This window comes from Lepidochelys kempii, chromosome 7 (genome assembly GCF_965140265.1).
Source record: "Lepidochelys kempii isolate rLepKem1 chromosome 7, rLepKem1.hap2, whole genome shotgun sequence".
In the NCBI taxonomy this organism is placed as follows: Eukaryota; Metazoa; Chordata; order Testudines; family Cheloniidae; genus Lepidochelys; species Lepidochelys kempii.
Window position 1 is genome coordinate 81,523,740 of NC_133262.1, and position 25,489 is coordinate 81,549,228.

Genomic DNA, 25,489 nt, shown 5'->3' on the forward strand with positions numbered 1-25,489 from the left:
CCCCCACCCCCAAGCAGCAGCCTGCCCTGCCTGCATGCTGCGTTCCTAGTGCTAAGAAGAGCAGGATTCAGAGTTAACGTTTTGATTCTGTGATTCCCTCAGAGAACTCCCCCAGCCTCCTCTCCCCACAGGTCAAAATGATCCCCCACCTCCGCTGTAGTCCAGGCAGGACTGCATTCGCTGTGGAAGCTGGCATGCTCAGCTGGGCTGTAGCTATGTGAGCTCTCCACGCTGAAGAATTTCAATACTTCCTAAGGCTTTGAAAGGGGAGGAGTGCATGCCTGTGAAGCGGGATACAGGGTAGTGGAGTTCAAAACAGAGAGCAGAGGTCACCGTGGGCATCGTGGGATACCTCCTGGAGGCCAGTTATGGCAACATAAGGAACACAGTGACTAGACTGACGTTTTGTTGCTCTAACTTTGCTGCAAAAAGCTCTATGCTTCTCGTTGAGGTGATTTTATTTTGTCGGCAAAATGGGAGTGTTTTGTTGCCAAAAGTAGCATTGTAGAGTGTACACCTCCATTGATTTGTCGAAAAAAGCTGCCTTTTGCCAACAAAACTGTGTAGTATAGACAAGGCCTTATATTTACACTCCATCAATGACTTCTATATCCAACCTGATTAGTTAATATAGAACAATTTTCTGAAGACATTTTTCTGACTATACCCACACAAATTGTAAAGTCTTACTTACATCTAATACTCTAAAATTAATCCTTGACAGAAATAGATCTTAATCAAAATTTCTGATTTCCTTACACTCTGAAAAGGAAGCCAGATTACAACCAATCTTACCTCAGTTAATCCATGGTTGATGTCCTATGACAGCAATGCACAAAGGTAGCAATAATTAAGAGTAAAAAGCAGCATTAGTGTCTGCATTAATTATTCTTCTCTGAACCAGCAAAAATATTTAGCTACAGTATTTTTAAAAACTGAATGATTAGAGAAGCAAATAAAAACATAAAAATTTTGCATTTAGAATTAATCCACAGACTATAACCAGACACTTAATTACTATATCTAGGGCAGAGGTGGGAAAACTACGGCCCCTCTGGCCCACGGGACTGTCCTGCCTGGCCCTTGAGCTCCTGGCCCGGGAGGCTAGTCCCTGGCTCCTCCCCCCTCCCCCGCTGCGAGCTCCTGCCAGGCAGCACGGCTGGCTCTAGCCTAAAAGGAGGCAGAGAATGGGAGTGGGGGAGGGGGGTCAGTCAGGGGACAGGAAGCAGGGGGCAGCTGGATGGGGCAGAGATTCTGCGGGGTGGGGGGAAGTGGGGGGCAGGGGGGGTTGGATAGGTGTGGGAGCCCCTGGGTGCCTGTCAGGGGGCAGGGGTGTGGACAGGGGTCGGGGAAGTCAGGGGGCAGGGAGCAGGAGGGGTCCAGAGATGGGGTGGTCAGGGGACAAGGAGCGGGGGGGTTGGATGGGTCGGGGGTTCTGAAGGGGGCAGTTGGGGGACAGGGACCAAGGGTGGTGGTTAGGGGCGGGGTGTCCCAGGAGGAGGCGGCCAGAGGACAAGTAGAAGTGGGGGTTGGATGAGTTGCGGGTTCTGAGAGGTGCAGTCAGGGGGTGGGGGCAAGGCTGTTTGGGAGGGCACAGCCTTCCCTACCCAGCCCTCCATACAGTTTGGCAACCTCGATGTGACCCTCGGGCCAAAAAGTTTGCCCACCCCTGATCTAGGGTCTTTAAAAAGCAGTGCTACAATAAAGTTTTCTTCTTGGATGGACGGCACTAAAATAATAAATGCTAAGTTATGGGAAACATATTATAAATGTTATATTAACAGTAGTATTATCAATTTTTAAAATCCTGGCATTCTACATATAATGCTCACTAAGTCTTTATGTAAAAAGCAAGCTTTTTGCTTCTTCCCTTTTTTCAAGTTGTTATACCATATTATATGTTAAATGCAACAAAGCATTAGTACAACATGTTTTGATTTTCAAGGTGCAAAAGCCACTTAGAGCATGAGTTGAGATAAATCATCATTTGTTTCCATAATCTGTAGCTATTTTATTGTACACAAAGATTAAGAGGGAATGTGCAACTTTTTGGATGGACTTGAGGGGAATTTAGTGATAGAAGAGGCATATGTTACTGGAACACAAATTCTCTCTTTCCTGCATGTTTCTCTGTCACCCTCTGTTGAACGCAAAGGCAGACATTTCCCAAGGGTAGAACATGGAAATTAAATTTAAATAGCACCAAAAAGTTTTTAAAAAAACAGTACTATAAAGAAAAATCTCAAGGGACCAGGATATCTGAATAAGATAGTTACCTTTTCTGTAACTGGTGTTCTTTGAGATGTGTTGCTCATGTCTATTCCACAATAGGTGTGCGTGCTTGCCACGTACACCGGTGCTGGAAGTTTTTCCCCAGAGCAGTACCCGGAGGGGAGCGCACCCCAGCGACCCCTGGAGTGGCACCTCCATGGCGTGATATAAGGGGAGCTGTGTGCTCCCCCCACCCTCAGTTCCTTCTTGCCAGACAACTGACACAGGTGATGGAGGGCAGGATGTGGAATAGACATGAGCAACAAATCTCGAAGAACACCAGTTATGGAAAATGTAACTGTCTTTTCTTCTTCGAGTGACTGCTCATGTGTATTCCACAATAGGTGATTCCAAGCTATATCTGTTGGAGATGGGTAGGAGTTCACAAGTTCTCAGGATGGAGGACAGCCCTGCCGAACACGACGTCATCCCTGGTTTGGGAGACGATCACATAGTACGAGGTGAACATGTGAACCGAAGACCACGTGGCGGCCCTACAAATGTCCTGGATGGGGACGTGGGCCAAGAAGGCAGCTGACGAGGCCACCCTCACAATCAGAGGCGGGAGGGATACCCGCCAGATCATAACAGGTGCAGATGCACGAAGTGATCCAGTTGGAAAGCTGCTAAGTGGAGATCGACCAACCCCCCATGCGCTCAGCCTAGGCGATGAACAGTTGAATGGCTTGGTCTGCTCAAAGTAGAAAGCCAGACCCCGTCACACATAGAGCGTGTGGAGATGGCACTCCTCACTGAATGTGTGGGGCTTGGAGCAGAGGACCAGCAGAAAAATGTCCTGACCCATGTGATAGGAGGAGACCACCTTCCGGAGGAATGCAGCGTGTGGAAGGAGCTGGACCTTGTCCTAATGAAACACCGTGTATGGGGGCTTGGAGGTAAGGGGCCTGAGCTCCAACACCCGCCTGGCTGACGTGATTGCAACCAGGAAGGCCACCTTCCACAAGAGGTGGGACCAGGTGCACGTGGCTAGTGGCTCAAACAGGGGCCCTGTAAGACAGGTCAACACCAGGTTCAGGTCCCACTGCAGGACCGGGGGCCTGGCAAACGGGAACAGGTGGTCCAATCCCTTGAGGAACCGGCCAGTCATAGCACGGGAGAATACCGTGTGACCCTGCACTGGTGGATGGAAAGCCAATATGGCCGCCAGGTGCACCTTGACTGACGAGGGCACTAGGCCCTGGGCTATAAGTTGGAGAAGGTAGTCTGGGATAAGCTGGATGGGGGCAGCCACCGGGGAGACACCCCACTCAGCCGCCCATCTGGAGAACCGGATGCCAAGTAGGAGTGGCGCATGGAGGGCTACCTGCCTTCTAGGAGGACGCGCTGGACCCCTTCTGAGCGCGTCCTCTGCTCCCTACCTTACTATTAAGCAGCCATGTCGTGACATGGAGAGCCGCTATGTTGGGGTGGAGGAGGCAGCCCCAGTCCTGGGAGAGCAGGTCCGGGTGGAATGGCAACCGCCAGGCCCTTGAGGGTCCCGTACCAATGTTGCCTGGGCCATGCTGGGGCAATCAGGAGGACCCAGGCCTTGTCCATCTTTACCTTTTCCAGGACCTTGCTGATCAGTGAGAACGGGGATGGGGGGGGGGGGGAATCCGAGGGCTCCTCTATCTCCTCTGCCTGGAGGTGGAGGCTTGATGCCACCCTTTTTAGGAGTTCCTAGTGGGCCCTAAAGTCCTCCTGCGGGACTGAAGGGAGCGGGGCACAGGGCCATAATTGCCTCATCCAGGGAGTGCGAGGAGGCCGGTGCGGTACTTTGGGTGTCCGCCGGCACCAGAGCGTCCACCACTTGGATGGTCTCCGGGCACAGTGCCGGGGATGTACGTCCCACCAACTCCCTCCTCGCAGGTCTGGAGAGGGAGGCCAATGGTGTCTCTGAGGCTCTGGCTACCGAGCGAGCCCCCCACCAGGGCTGCGTCAGGGGCCACAGTGCCCACTGGGCCAGCCACAGGGCCCGGAACCACTGCACTTGCTGCAGCCCCGGCGGGCCAGGTTACTCGGCCTGTCTGGCCTGGCCCACGGAGGGATGACTTCGAGCGGAAGCCAGGATGACCAACGACCTGCCACTGTCCCGGGAGTGATGCTGACCACAATCTCGAAGTAGAGGATCGGTCCCGTCAGTAGCAGCTGCTCTGCTATCGGCTCCAATGGCGGACCCGCGACAGCGAGATGCCGGCGATTCATGCCTGGGGCTGTGGATGCGATGCCTTGGCGGGGTCTTGGAGCGGGATTCTGAGCGGGAACGGCATTGATGTCCATGCCGTGACCGGCTCCAGTAACCCCTCCGAGACAAGGGCCTCTGGCTACGTCTGCCTCTGTCCCATCAGTACTCACTCCTTGAAGTGGAGTGGTGCCAAGAGTCTCAGTCGGATAGCACCCAACCAGACAGCTTGGTGGGAGTCGAGGGCGATCCACATGGACTTTGCCCTGAACAGTCACTGGGCAGCGAATGGCATCGGGAATGTTCCCTGGACCGAGAGTGGTACCGAGCCAGGGGCGACTGCGGAGATCCCAGCGGTGGCTTGCCCCTGGAGCACGGGACCGACATCAGCGGCGCTCCTGGTACCAGCATGGACAGGATGTCCCAGGCTGCCTGCAGGGCCTCCAGCGTGGAGGGCATCTGGACAGGCCTCGTCCGAAGCGGATGGGCTACTCTGCTCTATGAGACTCGGAGGCCTAGAGGCCGGAGGGGATCGAGGACTGCCCGACATAGGTCTAGCCTCTCCCCGGGTTTACCTCGGTGCCGCTGCGAAGAAGGTGTCATTTTTGCCTTTTGTGCCCCGTGGATGGGGAGTGGTGCCAACTGGTCTGAAGCGGCTGGGCTATTCCGCATTACGTGAGTTGGAGGCCTAGAGGCCGGAGGGGATCAAGGACTGCCTGAAATGGGTCTAGCCTCTGCCCCGGGTTTTCCTCGGTGCCGCTGCGAAGAAAGCATCTTTTTTGCCTTCTTGTGCCCTGTGGACAGGGAGTGGTGCTGACTGGTCGAAGGCTCTGGAAGGTCGCCGCACACCGACACCGCGGTGCCGGCTCGGAGTGGTACGCCAGAGTCAGAGTCAGCGCCAGCTCCATCAGAATGGTCCAGAGCCTTATGTCTTTTTCCCCTCTTGGTCCAAGGTTTGAACGACTTGCAAATCTTGCAACTATCGCAGATATGGGTTTCTCCCAAACAGCATAAACAGTCTGTGTGCAGGTCACTCCTTGGCACAGATTGCCTACAAGTGTCACATGACTTAAAACCCAGGGCATGCCCCAACCCAGGCACTCAAACTAACTGAGCAGCTAACTAACTAGAGGTACTAACACTGAACGAACAAGCAGTTCTGGGGATGAGCTACAGCAAAGCTGGAGCAGAGTAGTTCCGATGCACCTTCACTGGCGGAAAGAAGGAACTGAGGGTGGGGGAAACGCACAGCTCCAGGGGTCGCTGGAGAAAAGCTTCCGGCACCGGTACATGTGGCGAGCACGCACACCTATTGTGGAATACACATGAGCAATCACTCGAAGAACCCCCACTTATAAAAGTTAATGGCCAAAATGAGAACTACAAAGGTGTTTATTTAACACACATACTCCACACACACATGCACCTTACCTTCTCTGAAACACTAGCTGACCTAGAAGTTCACCAAATATAATGTATGTGAAAGTGCACATTTATGGAGCTTTTTGTACACATGGCACCTGTTATTTTTTCCCTAAATCACTCAGACTACAGTAAAGTCCTTTAAATAAAATCTCAACTGTTTTTAAAACAACTCTTTATATTAGTATTTTATTATTAGACTGTAATAGTCTTTTTCCAATTTATGTGTACCTCATGGTTGAAGGCTGGCATTGGCAAAGCTCTTCCAGTGACTTGGAACAGAGCCCAAACAGCTGACAAGCTGTGTTTCCCAAATAGAAGCTATGATATGATATGCTATTTGTGTTCATAGAACATTTCATTTGGTCTCAAGTGAACCACCAGAAGGTATTTTTAAGACAACACACACTTCCATCGCTAGAAGAGTAAAAAAAACAACTGTACTAATGAATTCTGGAAGACCACTAAAACTTTCAATTAAAGTCTAGCAAAAGAATATTACAATCAGATTTTAGCTAAGAAGAACTGAAGCAAACAAGACATTATACATATAAAAAGTTTTATCCCCTGAGTTATCTTATTAATCAAAGTAGATTCCAGAGCTAGAATAGTGACTGGAGGGAAAGTGGTTCCAGATGAAGGACTGTGTTAAAGTTCATCCAGTAAGTGACTGAATTGGTCTACCAGAGCTTGCCAGGTAAGTAGCTCAACAGACTAACTCAAATGACTCGTGCAATCAATCAATAAATAAATAAAAATTCCTCTTGAAACAAGACTCTAGAATCAGGTCCCCTAAAGTTTAGGGAAAGAAAAAGGACAAAGATGTCCATTGTGTTATGGACAAACTGACAATCCCCACCCCACCCTCACCCCCCCCAAAAAAAACAATCATGACACATAATGGCTCCCCTCTCCACGGAAATTCATATTCAAAATCTCAACAATGAATGTGCCTATAGAGTACCCAACAAGTGTTTTCAACTTTTCATAGAGCATTTGTGCCCAGAAACCAATGAAAGCAATAGCGGCAAAAAATATCAATCCCGTAAATCTAACAAGCAAGCCACCATAAAAGCATGAGATCCTCCTATGCTGAGGCTAACAAAAGTTTGATCAAGAAACCTCTGTAGATCCAAAAATAAAGAACATATTCACCAGTGAAGAGGTTTCATCTGAATTGGACAAAAGGGTGAAAAAATGCACCTGCAATGAGATCTAGAATACAGATATACATATTGGGTGAAGAGACTAAGATAGGAACACTCTTCTGATAAATAAAAAACAGGTCCCAAGAAGTTGAGATTGTACAGAAAGGAGAAGAGATTTTATCAACTTTTGACAAAACCTTTACAGTGGGAAAAATCTTTACTGTATTTCCTTCTTCACCATTGAAGTTGTTCAGCTACCAGTAAGAGAAATCATTTTCCAGGTGTCAGTACTGAAACTTTTCCCTCAAAGTACCTTAAAAGAATGACACAGGAATGGAAGAACAGTCAGGGAGGATGACCTGAAATGGATTCAGCCCATCCATCAATAAGCCAGACTTTGGACACTCAGCTAAAAAAAAGCCGGTTATTATTTGTATTACCGTAGTGTGTAGGAGCCATAGTCATAAACTGGGACCCCACTGTCAGGCATTGTACCCTGGGGAACTCCCTACCATTAATGCATATGCTGAAAATAGCACTAAGTGAATAAGAGCCACATTAGAAGTGCTGACAGAATAATTCCTCCCATTGAAAGGGCCATCAAGAATTTCTTTGGTATGAAGCTCAGTGCTAAAGAACTGTTTTAATTTGGACCATGTCCAAAGAATGAAGGTTAGCATTTTCCATAAGCAAAAGATAAAAGATATGTCTCCCTCACTTACTGGTTCAATATGTCAAGTAAGAACAAAACTCACTTCCTTGGAACACATCTTCACCTCAAGCAGTTTGTACAAAAATGTGATCTGTGATGGACGAAATATGGTATTTCTCAGAGTTTCAATTGGCATTTTTTTCAAACTTCACCAAGGAACTGAGCAAACAATCATGCCCCAAAGTTTTAACAAGAGAAGTAACAATTATAAAGAACTCAGACTTACAGTTTCAGGTTCGACAGTCAGATAATAAAAAAACATATACACGGTAAGGGAAGGTTTTAATAAATTCACAGATTTTTAAGACCAGAAAGGACAGTTAGATCATCCAGTGTGATCTCTGGCATAGTACAAGCCACAGACTTTCACTCAATAACCCCTATAACGAGCCCAATAATTTGTGTTGGATTAAAGCAGGTCATCCAGAAAAAAAATCCAATTCTGAAGGCTTCAAATGATGAAGAATACATCACTTCCCTTGGTAGTTTGTTCCAAAAGTTAATCACCTCCATAATCCGTATCTTATTTCTAATTTGAATTTGTCTAGCTTTAAATTTACATACAATGGTTCTTGCTGTCTTTCCCCACTAGGTTAAAGAATCTGTTAGTATCTGGTATTTTGTCTTTGGTGAAGGTACTTATACATTATAATCAAGTCATCTCTCACTATTCTCTCTGATTGTCTAAATCTTTTGAGTTCATTAAGTCTTAACTGCAAGGCATTTTTTCCCAGCCCTCAAATAATTTTTATAGTTTTTATGCACCCTCTCTAATTTTGCAATATTATACTTAAAAATACAGATACCTGAACTAGATGTCTGCCTCCCCAATGCTATATACAGAGGTCAAGTCATCTCCATATTCCTCATCACTACCCTCCTGTTTACACATCCAAGGACTGCATTAGCCCCTTTTGACAGTGTTGCACTGGGAGCTCATGTTCAGTTGGTTGTCCACTATCATTAATCATTTTTAGAGTCACTGATTTCCAGGATTCAGTTCCCTATTCTGCAGGTATGGCCTGTATTCTTTGTTCCAAGATGACTTTGTCTTTGACTATTAAAGCACATTTTGTTTGTTTGAATAGGTCCAGTTTACCAAGTGATCCAGACCACTCTGGTGTGACTGCCTGGTCTTCCTTATTATTTACCACTCCATCAATCTTTGTTGCATCCACAAAATTTTAAATCAGATTATTAATGAAAATGTTGAATAATATCAGGCCTAGTACAGATCCCTGTGGAACTCCATTCAAAATACTACGTTGGTTTTTCATTAACAACTACCTTTTGAGATGTTTCAGAGTAACAGCCGTGTTAGTCTGTATTCGCAAAAAGAAAAGGAGTACTTGTGGCACCTTAGAGACTAACCAATTTATTAGAGCATAAGCTTTCGTGAGCTACAGCTCACTTCATCAGATGCATATCGTGGAAACTGCAGCAGACTATATATACACACAGAGAATATGAACCAATACCTCCTCCCACCCCACTGTCCTGCTGGTAATAGCTTATCTAAAGTGATCATCAGGTGGGTCATTTCCAGCACAAATCCAGGTTCTCTCACCCTCCACCCCCCCCCACAAATTCACTCTCCTGCTGGTGATAGCCCATCCAAAGTTACAACTCTTTGTCATGCACATTGTGTAAAGAGTTGTAACTTTGGATGGGCTATCACCAGCAGGAGAGTGAATTTGTGGGGGGGGGGGGGGGTGGAGGGTGAGAGAACCTGGATTTGTGCTGGAAATGGCCCACCTGATGATCACTTTAGATAAGCTATTACCAGCAGGACAGTGGGGTGGGAGGAGGTATTGGTTCATATTCTCTGTGTATATATAAAGTCTGCTGTAGTTTCCACGATATGCATCTGATGAAGTGAGCTGTAGCTCACGAAAGCTTATGCTCTAATAAATTGGTTAGTCTCTAAGGTGCCACAAGTACTCCTTTCCTTTTGAGATGTGTTTGTATATTTGCTTGTGTATTTGACTTTGAAAGTCCTTGTGGCAGATGAGGCACTAGACCAGTAAGGGCTCTTTCTATACTAAAAATTTAATTAATATGAAATGGAACAACCTTAATTTTATTCCTTATTAACACAGTCACCGTTCAGCCACCATGATTTTTGAAGGCATTTTACAAAGAACAAGCAATACCCAAAGACTAGAGGGAAGCTAGAGCCATATTTTAAAAGGGAATGCAAGGAAACAGGAAACTCACCATTCCATATGCCTGCTGCTGGATCCAGTTGATGTAGTCATTTCTGATGTCTATCAAGTCTTGTATTTCATGAATGTAAAATTTGTCATACTGTATAATTTGTCCTCCTCTCTCATTTACCTGAAGAAAAGTATGATTGTTTACTTTTCATTATTTTTATTTTTCATTATTACTTGCCACAAAATGTTTGCTCTAATGTTTACCATAACAAGTCTTTTTTTTTTAAACAAACAATTTAAGCTACGTCAGTCTAACTGAACTTAGATACCTTACCAAACAAAAAGTAGGAAAGAGCTTTTCCTTCCCAACAGAGTAAACATTAAAGGTGTCCAATGCCCACAAAACCAGAAGAAAGGATATATGGGAGGTTGAAATGCAGATTATTCAGAAATCCCATGAAATTGCAAGAAAAATGGAACAACGATAGCTGCAGCATATAGTTACATACTGTACAGTGCTGTCATTTTAAAATTACTGCAGACTTAAGAGCGAATGAAGCCTTGTGAGATCCACTAGAAAACACATTCTGGATGGCCATCTCATATTTGCTCATTTAAAAGTTCAAGGATCTCTTTTTTTAGCTGCAGTCTTAAAATAACTGCACATCAATTTATAGTCTCAATTTTATTATGGTAAATGAAAGTTTGAGTCTTCTAATGTATTTTACTGTATTCTCTCAAATATAATTACTCCATTTAATTTGTGTTTCCATGAAAACTGATAACTGTCCTAGCCAATGAGAGCATGCTCGCCAAACTAAAATTTAGTATTCCAGTGATTTAGACATCCAGAAGGCATTGCTAACAAGAAAACTATATAGTGTCAATTCATAGAAGAATTCTAAATCAGAGCACTTTCACTCCTTCACGGATTACAAAATAAAAGGGACTTAATTAACACTGCACAACAGTTGACAAAATAAGCAATTTGGAAACAACAATTAGCTTAAAACAGCTCAGGACATACCCTATGTAAAACTTCCAGAACTTTGAGAGAAGTGTGTAGAAAACTGGTAAAGATTCTTCTTTCAGAATTGGGGATACCAATCTTGTATAATTTTAGGAGGTGGACCACAACATCCTTGTACAGCTCCACTATCTTGAGGAACAATGGAGGTTCAAGTATAGACCACCAGTTTTCTGTCAATAAAGAGCGAGCATATATACGTAAAACTTACAATCACAACTGTCAGTATTATATGGCCCTTCTTCCTAAAAATTATACCTCCCAGAGATTGAAAGCTATAAAGAGATTATGGTGGAGAAATAGGAACAAAGTTTTCATTTCTACTGAAATGAACTGGTGTAGAAAAACTGTTTAGAATGGGAAATGGTTATCTACCTTTCCGTAACTGTTATTCTTCAAGATGTGTAGGCTCACGCCTCCTGCACAGACGCTGGAGATTTTTTTTCCCCCCTCAGCATTACCCATTGGGGTGGCTTAAGCATGCTCTGTTGACACATGCCACTACATGCTGGTACAGTAGATCCTTGCTATAATGCCCTTGGCAATCGCGAACCTTGGGCTATAACAAACATCCCACCTCCAGCCTTGCTGGTTGTGGTGGGGAACTGACAGCTTCTCCAGTCCCAGAGCTGCCAGGTGTGTGTGGGGGGGGGGGGGTGAGTGGGGGAGAGATGACAGCTCCTCCGGCCCCAGGGCCGCAGCTGGGGGGCAGAGAGCTGGTAAAACTAATACTGAGAGGCTGAGCAAGTCCCTTGCAGCTGCATATCCCTCTCGGTTCCTCAACTGTCTGTCAAGGGACAGCCCCGACAGGCCTGGCATCAGCTTAGGAGGCAACAAATCCCTTTTAGATGGCGAGGCTTCTGAAGCAGCTCTCTCTGCCACATGCTTAGCAGAGTCCTTGACTCTGTCTTGCCTTGGTACCAAGGTTGGTGGGCGAGATGCTGAGCCCGAGGAAGGTCTGTGTCTCTTCTTTGGCACCGGTGATGGTGATCGAGAAGCCAAAGATATTTTTGATGGAGCACTCCGTACTGACACTGAAGTATTTGGGGTGCTCTCCCCATGTGATGATTCCAAAGGGAGTCTCAGTGCTGCTTTCATAAGCAAGCACTTACACCTTGCTGTTCTGTTTTTTGACCAGGATCTGAAGCCCTTGTCGCTAATGTGTGCCTCACCCAAGCACTTAAAGCAGGTTAGATGGTGAATCACCAACCAACATAGGCTTTGAACAAGTCCCACAGAACTTAGACCTCGGGGAGCGAGGCATCTTTCTGATACTGAGCCTGGTTCTAAAAAAAGGACAAACAGTCCAAAAGGACGCCAAAAACCCCTGAAACATAACACTAATTTAGCTAAGAAAACAAAAATCTAAGAACTAACAATAACTACATCTATCTATGAGAGAGGGAAGGCACTTGAGTTAGCAAAACCAAGATGGCTCTGATAACGGTCACAGGCGGTAAGAAGGAACTGAGGGGAGTTGAAGTGGTTTCACCCTCTTATACGAGCACACAATGGCATGTGGTGACAGAGGGCACTCAAGTCACCCCAACAGGTACTGCTGTGGGGAAAAAAACTCTGACTTCTGTGTACAAGACACACACATACCTACAGTGGAATGGACAGGTGCAATCGCTTGAAGAAATTACAGATACTTGGCTTAAAAATAGGGACATTGGGACATTATGCTGAAATGTTCTAGGGTTTTTTTAATCCAGGAATTTTGAAAAAAATAGAAGTTATTGGCAAATATGGATGCTAGTATCTATTGCACTGGGGCAACTTTGAAGGGAAATTAAGAGGCAGCAAGGTAAGCAGATTGAATAGGCAGACAAAGGGGATTCCAAAAGAGCTGCATGTTTGTCAGTATGCAGCTATGTATGGAGACAGAAAAATGTCAGGGGAGAGGAGCTATAGAGCTCTCCCTAAAGCACTGCCCCCTTCTATGGGAACAGTTGTAACATGATGGGAGTGCAGCAAACCTTTGAAGGACCAAGCTGTACCTAGCACAACACTTTGTTAAGTCTTTAATTAGAACTTTCCTTCATTATAAATTAACTCTGCACAATCAAACAGCTACCTAAATGCAAGACACTAACGGAATCAGTTTTGTTATAAACAGAGGAAATAAAATATAAGATATAATTCAAATGTAAATTAAAGCCAGAAAATCTGTGGGGAAAAACGTGTCAAACAGCTATTCAATGGGAAAATATAGTGAAAGCTGCACTGTCTAAAAAGATTTTAAAAAGAAAAGGAGTACTTGTGGCACCTTAGAGACTAACCAATTTATTTGAGCAGAAGCTGTAGCTCACAAAAGCTTATGCTCAAATAAATTGGTTAGTCTCTAAGGTGCCACAAGTACTCCTTTTCTTTTTGCGAATACAGACTAACACGGCTGTTACTCTAAAAAGATCTTGAAGCAATAAAGACAGCTAACAGGATATGAAATTGTAATGCAACAGGGTAAGAAAGCTAGAGTGGTTTTAGCCTGAAAATGAACTGACATCCTGGCTCAGAATAGGGAGGCAATATCCCTCTGTGTGGCCTGGTGAGACCTATTGAAGAAAATGGTAAAATGCTTTGTCAAGGTAAATCAAAGATGTGAATTCAATGTCTGTTCTTTAACAATCCTGGAAACTGCCTACAGGATGCTGCTTGGCAAGAGAGGTGAGCTATGACTCTTCTAGCATGACAGCAGTGTAACCATATGATTTCTTGGAAAAAACAACCGCCTCTCTCTACCCACATCCTTTGAAGAGTGAAGATGAGTGAAAACACACCTAATTACGCAGATTTAAATTTTACTTATAATCATGAGTATGAAGAGGACATAGAAAATGTAAATGCTAATTATATCAGTCTAACAACAGGAGCACAACAAAACCCTCTAAATCCTTTAAAGAAATCCATGAACTACAGAGATTCTCACTCTCAAAAGGAATCAGACTGAAGACAATGATAACCGATCCATGTTATGGACTGGCAAGTAGCTCACCCAGACATTAAGGAAGATATACGCTTTCCTACCCAATTAGGAACATACCGCTCGGTGATGGAGTAATAGAGAAGAAGAGAAAGAACTAGATTCCTCACTCTTTCTTTGAGGGATTCTACAGAACTATACAGAGAGAAATTTTTGCAGATCCTATGAATTCATTTCTGTAATTTCCATATTCTAGCTGAAAATCAGTAGTGAAAGAGTTTCAACATATAAGATTTTAAAAAAATTCTTACCAAGTACTTTCAGTGGAGCTTTTTCTAGATTTACAACAGCTGTTCCAAAAGGAATAGCTAATGTTGTAAAATTGTTCACATCACTCATCAGTGGGCATTCTGGTAGAGTGAGATACAGCCTTAGGGCTTCAACATCAGGTAAGGAAGTAGTCAATTTAGGAATAAGGTTCTTCTCCAAACTAGCTGCAACCTACAACATTGCATAGAAGTAAAGTCAGTTTATATTAAAACAAAAAATGAATAAGCAAACATCTGAAGATATAAACACAAAGTTAATGAAAGGGCTTCATCCAAATATGATACTAGCAGATGTGCAGTGCAGAATAGTAATTTGAAAATAGTATTACTGCATGTATGTGCGTAAGCACAACAGTGAAGCTATTCACTTCATGTACCAATGTTTACCTCAGATAAAAACAGTAACTGTTCCACAGCAAAACCTTCACAGTTAAAACACTTTAAAGTGTGCTTTGTGGAAAGATGAAGGTTACAGTGCAGATAATATACAATACTTAACACAAACCACAGTAATTTAGAAAAAACAGACCTAGATTATTATACACATTATAATGTTCTATTATCTATGTACGTATTATAGTATTAAAATAAAAAAGGAATTAAAATCACAGACATTTAGACACAGAAAATGTACGGTGTAGTTTACTGCTGCCACTACAAAATGTTTTTACAAACTCCTCATTAACTTAGAACTGGTGTATAAAGGTTACTTTTTTATACTAAAGAACCAGACCAAGGTGTAACACTACAGAATTTATGAATCCGTGTAACTAGATCTAAGGAAGATTTGCAGGACAAACCTGTTGTGATATACGAGGATAGTCAGGACTTATAAGTTTGTGAAATAGTAGTCTAGCAGCGTTCATATCAACCCCCGAGAATCGAGCACTAGTTCTATAGTGATCATCATTGCTGAAGGGGGGGGGGAGAAAAAAAAAGTAAGAATTTTGCATTCACCTCCTATCCCCACCTCACCCTCTCCCCCCCACCCCAAATTTATTGAAGCAGAAATAAAAATATCTTGAAATCTAAAATTTACAAGACTATCCACTCACCTGACAGCTAAAAAACTCCCGTTTAGGCAGCCAGCTGAAGAAAATGTTCCATCTATTTCACTAAAAAACATTCATAAGAAACATTAGATTTACATATCAAATGAAAGTTTGTGTTTACTATAAATTATATAAATAAATACTCCAGTGACACTTCACATAATATCTAATCATGCCTATCTGCAATTTCAATAAATGAAACTGGATAAGACAAAATGCTAATTTGAGATAGTCAAAACAAAACAATTTTCATTGGACAGCTTTGTGTATAGGAACTGACAAACAGCAGACCCCAAGTTCTCAATGTTTCTCAAAGAAAAATAAACCTGTATAAAATTGGTACTTTTCTACAGGAAAATACTTCTGAATTCAGGCAATCACTTTTATATAGTGCTTTTTAGGCAGCTTCTTTAGTGGACCTTAAATGCGAATAGATGTCTAATAGCACTGGCAAAAAGATATCTGCTCTATGAAAACTGATAATGGGCCCTGGCTTTATCCACAACCAAAACACAAATTAGTTAGTGGTACAAGATCCCCCTCTTACAAGCGGCCTGTCATTTTATTACATATTATAGATACACGTTTCAGACTAGCAAAGTGAATGTGTGAAGATAAAATTCACTTACAACCTACTCCTAGATGCATACTGTTAGATGTGAAGTTTGTGAATATAAACATTTTTGCTAATTTACAAAGTATGAATTTGTTCAGAGGGCTAAAAAAGTCAACGAACATCAATGAATAGCTAGTATCATTCACTAAAAAAATGTTAAAAGTGGGAAACTACATGCACTATGTATCTATCTCACTATCTCACGCAACGAATAACTACAGAATATACTGCACATATACAATAATAAATCCACAGAACTCTGCATTAATAAGCTTGAGGAAATAATATTTTAGTTGCTTGGATCTCTCTTTATTTTATACTGTAACTATAGGTATTTCAGTCCAATAGGGAGGGCTATCTACACTCAGAAATAAACATGGTCAGCCTGGCCTACCAGGGAACAGGGAAATTCCCTGAAACTCAGGGAAGCTCAACTGAAAAAAAAAATCTGTGTTCTAGCTGAGAGGTCTGTCTCTTTAGAACTATCAAAGGGGCAGGTTTCTCACTTGCTTTGTCCCACCAGGAGCAGCCCCTGTAGGATCCTCATTCAAAAGTCAGTGACTATTTTTTGATGAGCTCACTTCTGAATCACGTGCGAGAGTATATTGCAGACCCAGACAACCAACACTGCTCAACACTCTAATCTGATGCTGACAACAGAAGAGTACTTTGTATTACAGGCAGCATTTATAGATGAATCTCTTTTGTCCCAACTCATTAGTTATGAATGGCAGCAAACTTGACATTCACAAAAAACTTACAAAAACAGTTTTACATTATGTATGGAGGTAGCTGGTAGCACATGGCCTGGTTCACCCTTCTCTTCCTTCCCTTTGAGATTCTCAGTTCACTCTCCCTCAAAAGCCTGACCTGTTCGTCACCTGTGTTATTGAGGCCGTTACTTTGATGGCCAACTTTCTATCAATACTCCCACGCAAGTCATCTCTCCTGATGTCAAATTCCCAATACTTTACTGTTCTTTAAAGGTCTGTATAAGAAGTGATAACAAGTGATCAAGGTAGATCTCAACCAGCTGTACTGAGGTAAAAGGAGTTAACATGGATCTAAACCCAACCAACGTGGGTCATGACCCCATTTTAATAGAGTCGCCAGGGCTAGCTTAGACCTGTTGGGCCCGGGGCCGAAGCGTGAGCCTCTCTGCCCGGGGCCGAAGCTGAAGCCTGAGGGCTTCAGCCTGGGATGGTGGGGCTCAGGTTGCAGGCCCCCTGCCTGGGGCTGAAGTCCTTGGACTTCTGCTTTTTTCCCCCCTAGCTAAGGCAGTGGAACTAAGGCTTTGGCCGCCCCAACCAGGGCAGTGGAGCTCAGGCGGGCTCAGGCTTCAGTCCCCCCTCCTGGGGTCATGTAGTAATTTTTGTTGTCAGAAGGGGGTCGCAGTGCAATGAAGTTTGAGGACCCCGATCTAAACAAGGGAAAAGATCACGGTTACCTAACCACAATCACTTTTCCCAGCCTAGACAACCCATAGAAACCTGAGTCCCTATGCACACCTTACCCCACTAATATCTTATAATCCCTACCTTGAGTCCACATTTTGTATTTTGAATGTTTGTAATTACTTTTTTTTTTAGCTGCTTCAACAGGAAGGAAGTAGAACTACTATCAGGCTTTAAATTGCATTACAAGCAGCACAGTCAAGAGTAAAGCTCTGATGTGTACAGCAAAGACAGTAATTAAAACTGTGTGTAAAAAACTTTCATAACTGTGTATATGTATTATAATTCAGTTTAGTTTTCAAAGATATTTTTCTCAACAATTTAATTTGTTCTTACTCAGCTATCTCCACAGGAAGCCTTCCAGATGGACAAGTCAGCAATTTCTGAATAAATACTTCATTCACAGTCCATATCTGCTTTGAAGAGTCAGGACATCTGAAGTCATCTGGTGGCATCATGTTCTAAATTTAGAAGAGGCATGTCAGCAGAATAATTTTCTCATTTATCAGTCTTACTGAGGAAAACGACCCCCTAAAATGTAATTGGCAAAACTCTTTATTCATACATTCATGTTCCATGAGAATATTACCGTAGTGAAATACCATGTTAGAGGACAGAAACCAGATTATACAACTTTCATTTGAATAAAGTATATTTTGTGTTAGGTCTTTTAGCTTTAGCTGGGAAATACATTTTTGAATGTTGACTGCAATTGACATCTAAGTTACACTGTAATATACATTCAAATCATACAGAATATGTTACTGAAATAGCATAAAGAATAACAGCAGGTTTTCAGAGTAATATACAAGTTAAATGCAAGTGAAAACCAATGAGTTTTTTCAATTTGCTTAATACAAACTGATTAATTTCAAATGAATAACTAACTATGCAAGACTAGATGATATTACTTGCTGTGAAATAAATATTTCTTAAATGTTTTAATACTGAGAGTCATTTCTTGAGGAAGATATCCTCTTATGGGCACCTCCCCTCCCAACGCTGATTACACATCCCACCCCTCCCAACGCTGATTTTAAACTTACACACACACACACACACACACACACACTCTGAGGGTGGGGGGGATTGTCTCCCTCTGCATCAGGGATGGCCACAGATGGAGAGGGGACATTAGATAGGGAGGACCAGGGCTCTGAGGTAACACTGAGCATTCTCTCTCTGGTGCTTGGGTGGCTGGTTCTTGCTCATGCATTCAAGATCTAACTGATCACTATATGTGGGGTCAGGAAGTGTCCCCCAGATCAGACTGGCAGTAAACTTGGGGGTTTTTTCACTGTCCTCTGAAGCATGTGGGTACAGGTCACTTGCTGGGATTATCGGGGCAATATCTCACTTAAACACTGACTTGCCATTGCAAGGGCCTCAGATTTGGTGCACCTCCGTCCCTACTAGTCTCTGCCTGTGGCATATAATAGTCTTGTCTCCTCTGGGTTGTAATACTTCGGTCTAATTTCAGTTGTTGGGTTAATTTGCAGGTGGTGGCCTGCGATATACAGGAGATAAGACTAGATGACATTAAAACACTAAGACTATGAACTACAGTGCTTGGTAACATGACAAAAAGTAATATTTGGACAGGAAGAAGGAGGCAAGATGAAAATAAACTCACTTTAGTACAAAAATATATATTTGTCAAGTTCTCTCTCTACCTCATTTGCTGTCCCCCTTCCTCTCCCACTTAGTGCTGGATTTTACATTTACTACTACTAAATCCCTTTTATTGTCTGCAGTCCTCACCATTTCAATCACCACAGGTCACTGCAATTTATTTTTGGCTTACTGTGATTAGCACCCATTTTGGTATCATGAGCAAATCTGATCATGGGTAAATTTAAGAAACAGTTCAAAAAGCTTTCCACTCCTGAGCAGTAACTCAAATACTCACAAGGGAGTGCTCTTCTTAACAGATTAATACATGCTCAACCGAAACTCCCTAGGATAGTGGGATTATTTCATTTTTCATTACATGCTTCCCCACTGCAGGGAAATGAACTCTGCAGAAAACCTGGAAGCATTCTATTAACTTCCTTACACACAAGATATGCATTAAGAAGAAAAGGGAGGCAGGACAACATTTTAAACACTGTTGGCTTCTTGAGGCTGAAAATTCACTACAAGGAAAACCCAGGGCAAACTCCATAGAACTTGACCTAACCTATTCTATATATCCACTCTCCTAAGAGTCTCCCAGATGCAATCTCAAACCAGATACTAGCAGAATGGCTTGCTAAATTGCTGTGCTACCATTGGTTCCTTCAGTGGAGTAATTCATATTTCCAGCTGCTCCGAGCCTCCAATGGGAACTGAAGATGCAGATAACGTTAGTCACCACATTCAGTAGTTATTTTGACTAACCTCCTCCCCAATCCAAATGCTATGCAGAACTTCCCTCAAACACTATGTGAAAGGAGACTGTAGTGAGAGTAGAGCTTGACTTCCTGTCTGACCAACTCCATTTTTGCCTGATAAACAGTGGCTCCTACTCCTTAGGGTTGCCACCCATCCATGTTTTACCCAGACAGTCCAGTTTTTGACTTCTGTTTTCCTGGTGCCAGGATTGCCAGGTAACATGAAAGTATGGTCAAAAAGTGGACGTGGCAGTGTCCAGTCAGATGTACTGAGCAAACACCAAAAGTCCAGTTACTGTGGGGTAGAGGGAGGTGCCGGGTCATTAACCTGTGCCAGCCCCTGCTCAGCCAGGGCTGCCTCATACATGCAGGCAGGCTCCTTGTCAGGCTGCAGCAGCTCCCACCGCAGCCCTGGAGCAGAGGGAGCCCAGCTGAGGGGGGGGGGCATCCAGCACGCAATGGGGGAGTTGAGGAGGGGGGTCCTTGGGGGAAGAGGCAGAGCATGGGGCAGTGCCTTGAGGTTCCAGTTATCAACAATTAGAAACATGGCAACCCTACTACTCCTGCTCCCATCAAACCTCACACCTATAACTTTTAACACTCTCAACTCTTAAGGGCATTGCCTCAACTCCTGTTATAATTGCTCATACTGAAACCTTCTCATTCTCTGTGCAAGGTCTGTGTCAGGGAAAAGGGACATAGACAGGTGGTATGCAAGAAGGGCACTGTTTTAAAGGAAGAAGGTTGGAGGCAACAAGAGGGAGCACAAAAAGGGGAGAGGAGAAATTTAAATTAAAAAAGGAAAATTAAAGAAAAAATTGTGAAACTAATGACACATAAAAAGCAACACGATTTAGTTGAAATTTGGTATGTTGTCATTCCTTTATCCTATCCTGTGTCCATTTTATCTATTTAGATTGTTAGCTCTTAAGGACAGGGAACTACCTTTATTCTATATCTGAGAGGGTACTAACACACTTTTGGATGCCTGATAAATAATATACTAAAAAATAAGTTTTTGCTTCCCTCCAAGCCACAGAGTTAATCATGCACAGTATCTGTGTGCCTGCACATAGGAAACAGGACAAAATGAGACAAGTAGAGTATTTTCTGTAAAGTTGCTTTCTGCTAAAAACCAGGAATAGTGCCTTATATGCTTATACAGGTGAATTCCTGCTTATTTGAAAAATGCTTGAAAAGCATAATGTAACAACAAAGTGTTAAACTGTTAAGAGTACTAAAGTAGCGCCCTGCTTACAGCACCTAAAGTTTTATGGATACGTGAATTTATTATAGAGCAAAATAAAGATAGAGAATGGTCCCTCATGCATCAGTAATCTCCAGTTAACCTCATCTAATTCTTGTCAAAATGTACTTAAAAACTTATTTTGGCAGTTTATTGGAACTGATCTTAATATGTTACCTACAAAAAAAATAACTCTGCACTGCAACTATATAAATACCAAAGACATCTGAGCATTTTTACATATAAATTTTTTGTTTCTTTTCCAGTTCTATTTAAAATACTGAGTAAGCTACATTGCTTCAGTTTTAAAATATTTTGAAATATTCTTCCCAGGTGCTGAAGGCAAAACAACAAATAAGAAAAATCACAAAGACTTGTTAAAATTCATGCTGGAACTAACTTCTTCTACTGCTTCACTCCAGAATTCCAAAAATACTACAATATTCATAGTCTTAATCACAAAAAAGTAATATGCAAGTTTTGTTCAATTTTGTGGCCAAGGTCTGGAGTATGGCATTTTAAATTGGATTGCTGGGCAACTATTGTTTTGAACTAATCAAACTGTACAAAAAATTAAGGTTTTAGGCAAGACCCTGTGTATATTTAGACAATGTAGATCTGTACATGAATACATCATTGTCTTTTTTTAAAATTGCTATATAACTATGCTTGTAATCTAAGCTTTCATTTAAGAATAATTACATTTTTAGCCTTTATGGTTGTGAAGAAAAAACTTCAGAATCTTAAGTAAAAGTAAGCCAATGCAGTTTTGTCTGCCTGAGTTGACAGACAGCCTGGAACAGTAAATCCAGGGAACATATGAATGGCCTGCATTCATCTAAGTCAGGGTGTTGTTATTTCTATAATACCCAGAGAACTGTGCTAGCCACTTCACAATCATTTAAGAAGGAAGGTCTGAGGCCCAAAGAGCTCACAGTTTAAGCAGAAGAAAAACTGATTGTGAACTGAGGCAACAAGCAAGCAAAATAACTGAGGTAATGTTTTATGCAGTGCAGTTGTAGCTAGGTTGGTCCCAGGAGATTAGAGACAAGATGGGTGAGATAATATCTCTTATTGGACCAACTTCTGTTGGTGAGAGACAAAAGCTTTCCAGCTACACACAGCTCTTCTTCAGGTCTGGGAAAGATACTCCCAGCATCACGACAAAACCCAAGGTGGAACAGACTGTTTAGCACACGCAGTTAGCACATGCTGTGAGGGACTAACACCTCTGCAGTCATAGGACAAAAAGAGGAGGGTAAGGGGGTCTCAAACTGCTGATGTCACAGTGTCTAAGACTGTACTGAAATCTAATAATGACGATTTAAAATGTCAGCAACAAACTATTTGGCTACTAATCACTGTAGCAGAAACGACAAGCTAAACATCCTTATCCATCACTGCTGGACGGAATACCAGATACTGGGGCAAGGAACAATAGGGCAGTTAGCTGCTGGTAAGAGTTGCTGAGAAGTGGCAAAAACCAAGTAGTTCAAACCCCACTCATGTCTGAGCCTGCCTGAAAGGGAAAGAGGACATGCATCCCATTACCAAAAGCTTCAAGTGCATTTTAGGTGCCAAAAAAACAACAACTGGCTTTTCACTTTCCTGAGCGTCCAAAATCCCAACGGTGAACTAATCCAGCCACGAAAGCCTCCAGATTCCCCCTACAACCTGTACTATGCAGTTATGCATTTTCAATACTAAAACCAACAGCAGGTCAAAAATAGGAAAAAAAAAAAAATTGGGGCAGGAGTCAGGGAACATAAGCATAAAATAAACTCAACTTATATTCAACACACAACATATTATACTGATTGCGCTGTTCTGGACCAAGACCAAGTGCTAGGATAGGAAGAAGATATGGGAGGCAGAGGTACATAAATCTAAGGTTCCTGTCGTATAATTTAGGTCTAAAATGCCACATAGGTACAGAGCCTTGGTTACAGGCTTTGAATCTGATTCACGGTATTTTAATTTATTACCTGTGGATTAAAGTAGTGTGCAAAACTTTGATCCCCACCAGAGAAAAGTCTCTTTACACAATAATATTCTTCACTGTCTGCAATGAAAATAAAATTTAGTTAATTCCATCTCTTAGTTTGAAAATGGCATATCACATTGCAATTGATAGAATGACTGCTTGTCTATTAATCAAGCAATCAAGAAGGGTCTCTGCAGGAACACTATGTTATCACCCCTGCTCAAAGCTGGTCTACACAACACAGTGCTTAAAATAGCAGCAGCCACAGAAACCTTGGTCTACACTACACTCACTATTGTTATGCCCAAAGGAGCTAAATGAGTGGCATCATCTGTAAGATTTTAGCAAACCTTTCTAGTGCAGAAAAGGTTTTAGGGAGCTGGAAATGTTTTTCTCTGATATAAAGACCAATATCCCAATGTTCTAAGGAAGAGAGATTTTGACGGAAGAGAAGCTGCACTGGGAAATCATAGCTGGCTATCTCCAGAAGCTCAAACAATGCAGAAATAGTCGAAAGAGTTAACATGTAGTGTCACACATTTACCTGTGCTTGGCAGGCACTGCCCACTATAAGGAATCCAGTTTCCTTTTACTGTGAAGGGACTTTTCCTATTACTTGTTGATCCTGTTCCTAACTGTCCATTACCTCCAAGACCAAAGGAGTAAATTCTTCCAGATGATGGAACAAATGCAGAGGTGTGCTGCCTATGGCAGAGATACAAAATTTAAAATAAATTATGCAAGCATCGTAACATGCTATGTGCAGGTCAAAATAGGACGGTTAACAGTATATTTAATGTCCTTCAGCATGTTACCAGAAACCATGCGTTCCAGGCAGCGAAATAAAAGGACCTTCCTGGAACATTAGGGGACAGAACAGCCACGTGGAGCCTGCCATCACTTCCCACCCAAAGCCTGACCTGGAGGGTGGTCTTGGACATTTAAAATTTAAAGTTTCTGCCAGATTGGTGCAATTCTTTTTCCTCTCAGCCCTAAATTCATGGTTGGGGAGGGGACAGCATGGGATAAACAGCCATGAATTAATGTAGACTGTTAACAGGGAATGGTCCAGTCACGGTCACCATGGATAGACAGAATGGTAACTGAGAACAGTTTATATTTAAAAAAAACAAAGCATCCCTATCACCAGCACGATCATTTTGCTCCTATGTGTATCTTTTTTCCATTCTTTGTCCTTGTCCTTTTAGATTACCAAATCTTTGGGACAAGGACAATATCTTCAGCTGTGTCTGGGAAGCATCTACATTTTGGGTGCTATTACAATCTGAACAATGATAAATATCCTCCCTGGCTTGAACTAGGAGTACACACAGATATATGTTGGACACCCACTTCCCTGAAGCCATCATCTTGTACTTTTTTTTTTTTTAAATAAATAAAAAATGTGTTTCTAGCCCTTGTGTTACACTCAGTAAGGCATGTACACATCTTAATTGTTCGGGATTTGGGGTTTATTTGTTCGTTTTTAAATGCTTGTTAGATCCTGTTTATTGCCTTCACTTAACATGCAAGGACCAAAATCAGGGAGGCAGGGATGGACACAGGTTAAAAATAAAGGATTATTGCAGTTGTTCTGTGTAGACAGTCATACATGTTGGTGGTACAATTTTCTTTAATTTTTTATTTAATACTGTTTAAGATAACACATTTAAGTACTTCAAGTCTAACAATTTTGTCCTCACCCCTTACCTGTAAGGGTCAGAGTTCAGATACTTTACTAAGCATCCAGTTGTATAGTGTACAAAATATAACTGCCATTTATAGCTCTAGTACAGAATGGATCTTACCTCCCACAAGCGATCTGTGTGACAATGCTTCCCATAAGTTCAAAAACTTTCCTTGGGTTTATCTCATGGCTGGTAGAATTATGACCCAACTGTCCATAGCCTCCAGCTCCAAATGTAAAAACCCCACCTTCCTAAACACATATATTTGGATTAAAATTAGAATACATTTAACAGTAAGACAATCATCTATTGTACAGAACTCCTTTCTTGGTTTATATAATTTTAACAAGATAGTGGAAGAGAAAAATAAGGGTACTCATCGATACAAGGATTACAAGTTAATTCCATTTATGAAAAATGTAGTACACCTATCATATATTACATCATTGTTAAATAATGTTCTTGAAATTTCCACAGTATTACACAATAATTCTGCCATTAACTTGTGGCATTAATAGGATACTAAACCTTGTTTTTCCTCTTTTCCACAGATGAACTACAGTTGCACATAAAAACTCAAAAAAACCCAGGAAAACCTTAAAACTTAATTCATAAATATATTTCACAATAGGAAGCTGCCCTCCTCAAAGAAATGATGCAGAGTATGATTGAAAGCATTAGCCTCATCATTTGAGAGCACAGGATATCAAAGAGTTTCAACACGGTTGTAAGGCAAGTTCAATTATTTTAAAAAATTGTTTTTGATTAATTTAATAGGAAATTAACCAAAAACCGTAACAGAAGAATGTTAATCGAAATGTTTTTAGAAGTTACGCAACTTACCTTACAATAACTGTGAAAATTTCCATATTCAAATGCTTTCAAATTGCAAAGCTGATTCTTTCAA

The 25,489-nt window shown here is 42.2% G+C and overlaps 1 protein-coding gene across 1 annotated transcript in view; it reads right to left on the reverse strand.

Moving 5' to 3' along the window:
- Positions 1-25,489, reverse strand: part of HERC4 (HECT and RLD domain containing E3 ubiquitin protein ligase 4) — a 74,273-nt gene that overhangs the window by 22,537 nt on the left and 26,247 nt on the right. The window contains 10 exon segments of the mRNA XM_073353449.1: positions 796-819; positions 9,953-10,072; positions 10,919-11,091; positions 14,153-14,342; positions 14,971-15,082; positions 15,226-15,285; positions 17,629-17,753; positions 22,896-22,972; positions 23,439-23,599; positions 24,703-24,833. Coding sequence (XP_073209550.1) covers positions 796-819; positions 9,953-10,072; positions 10,919-11,091; positions 14,153-14,342; positions 14,971-15,082; positions 15,226-15,285; positions 17,629-17,753; positions 22,896-22,972; positions 23,439-23,599; positions 24,703-24,833 — 1,173 coding nt within the window.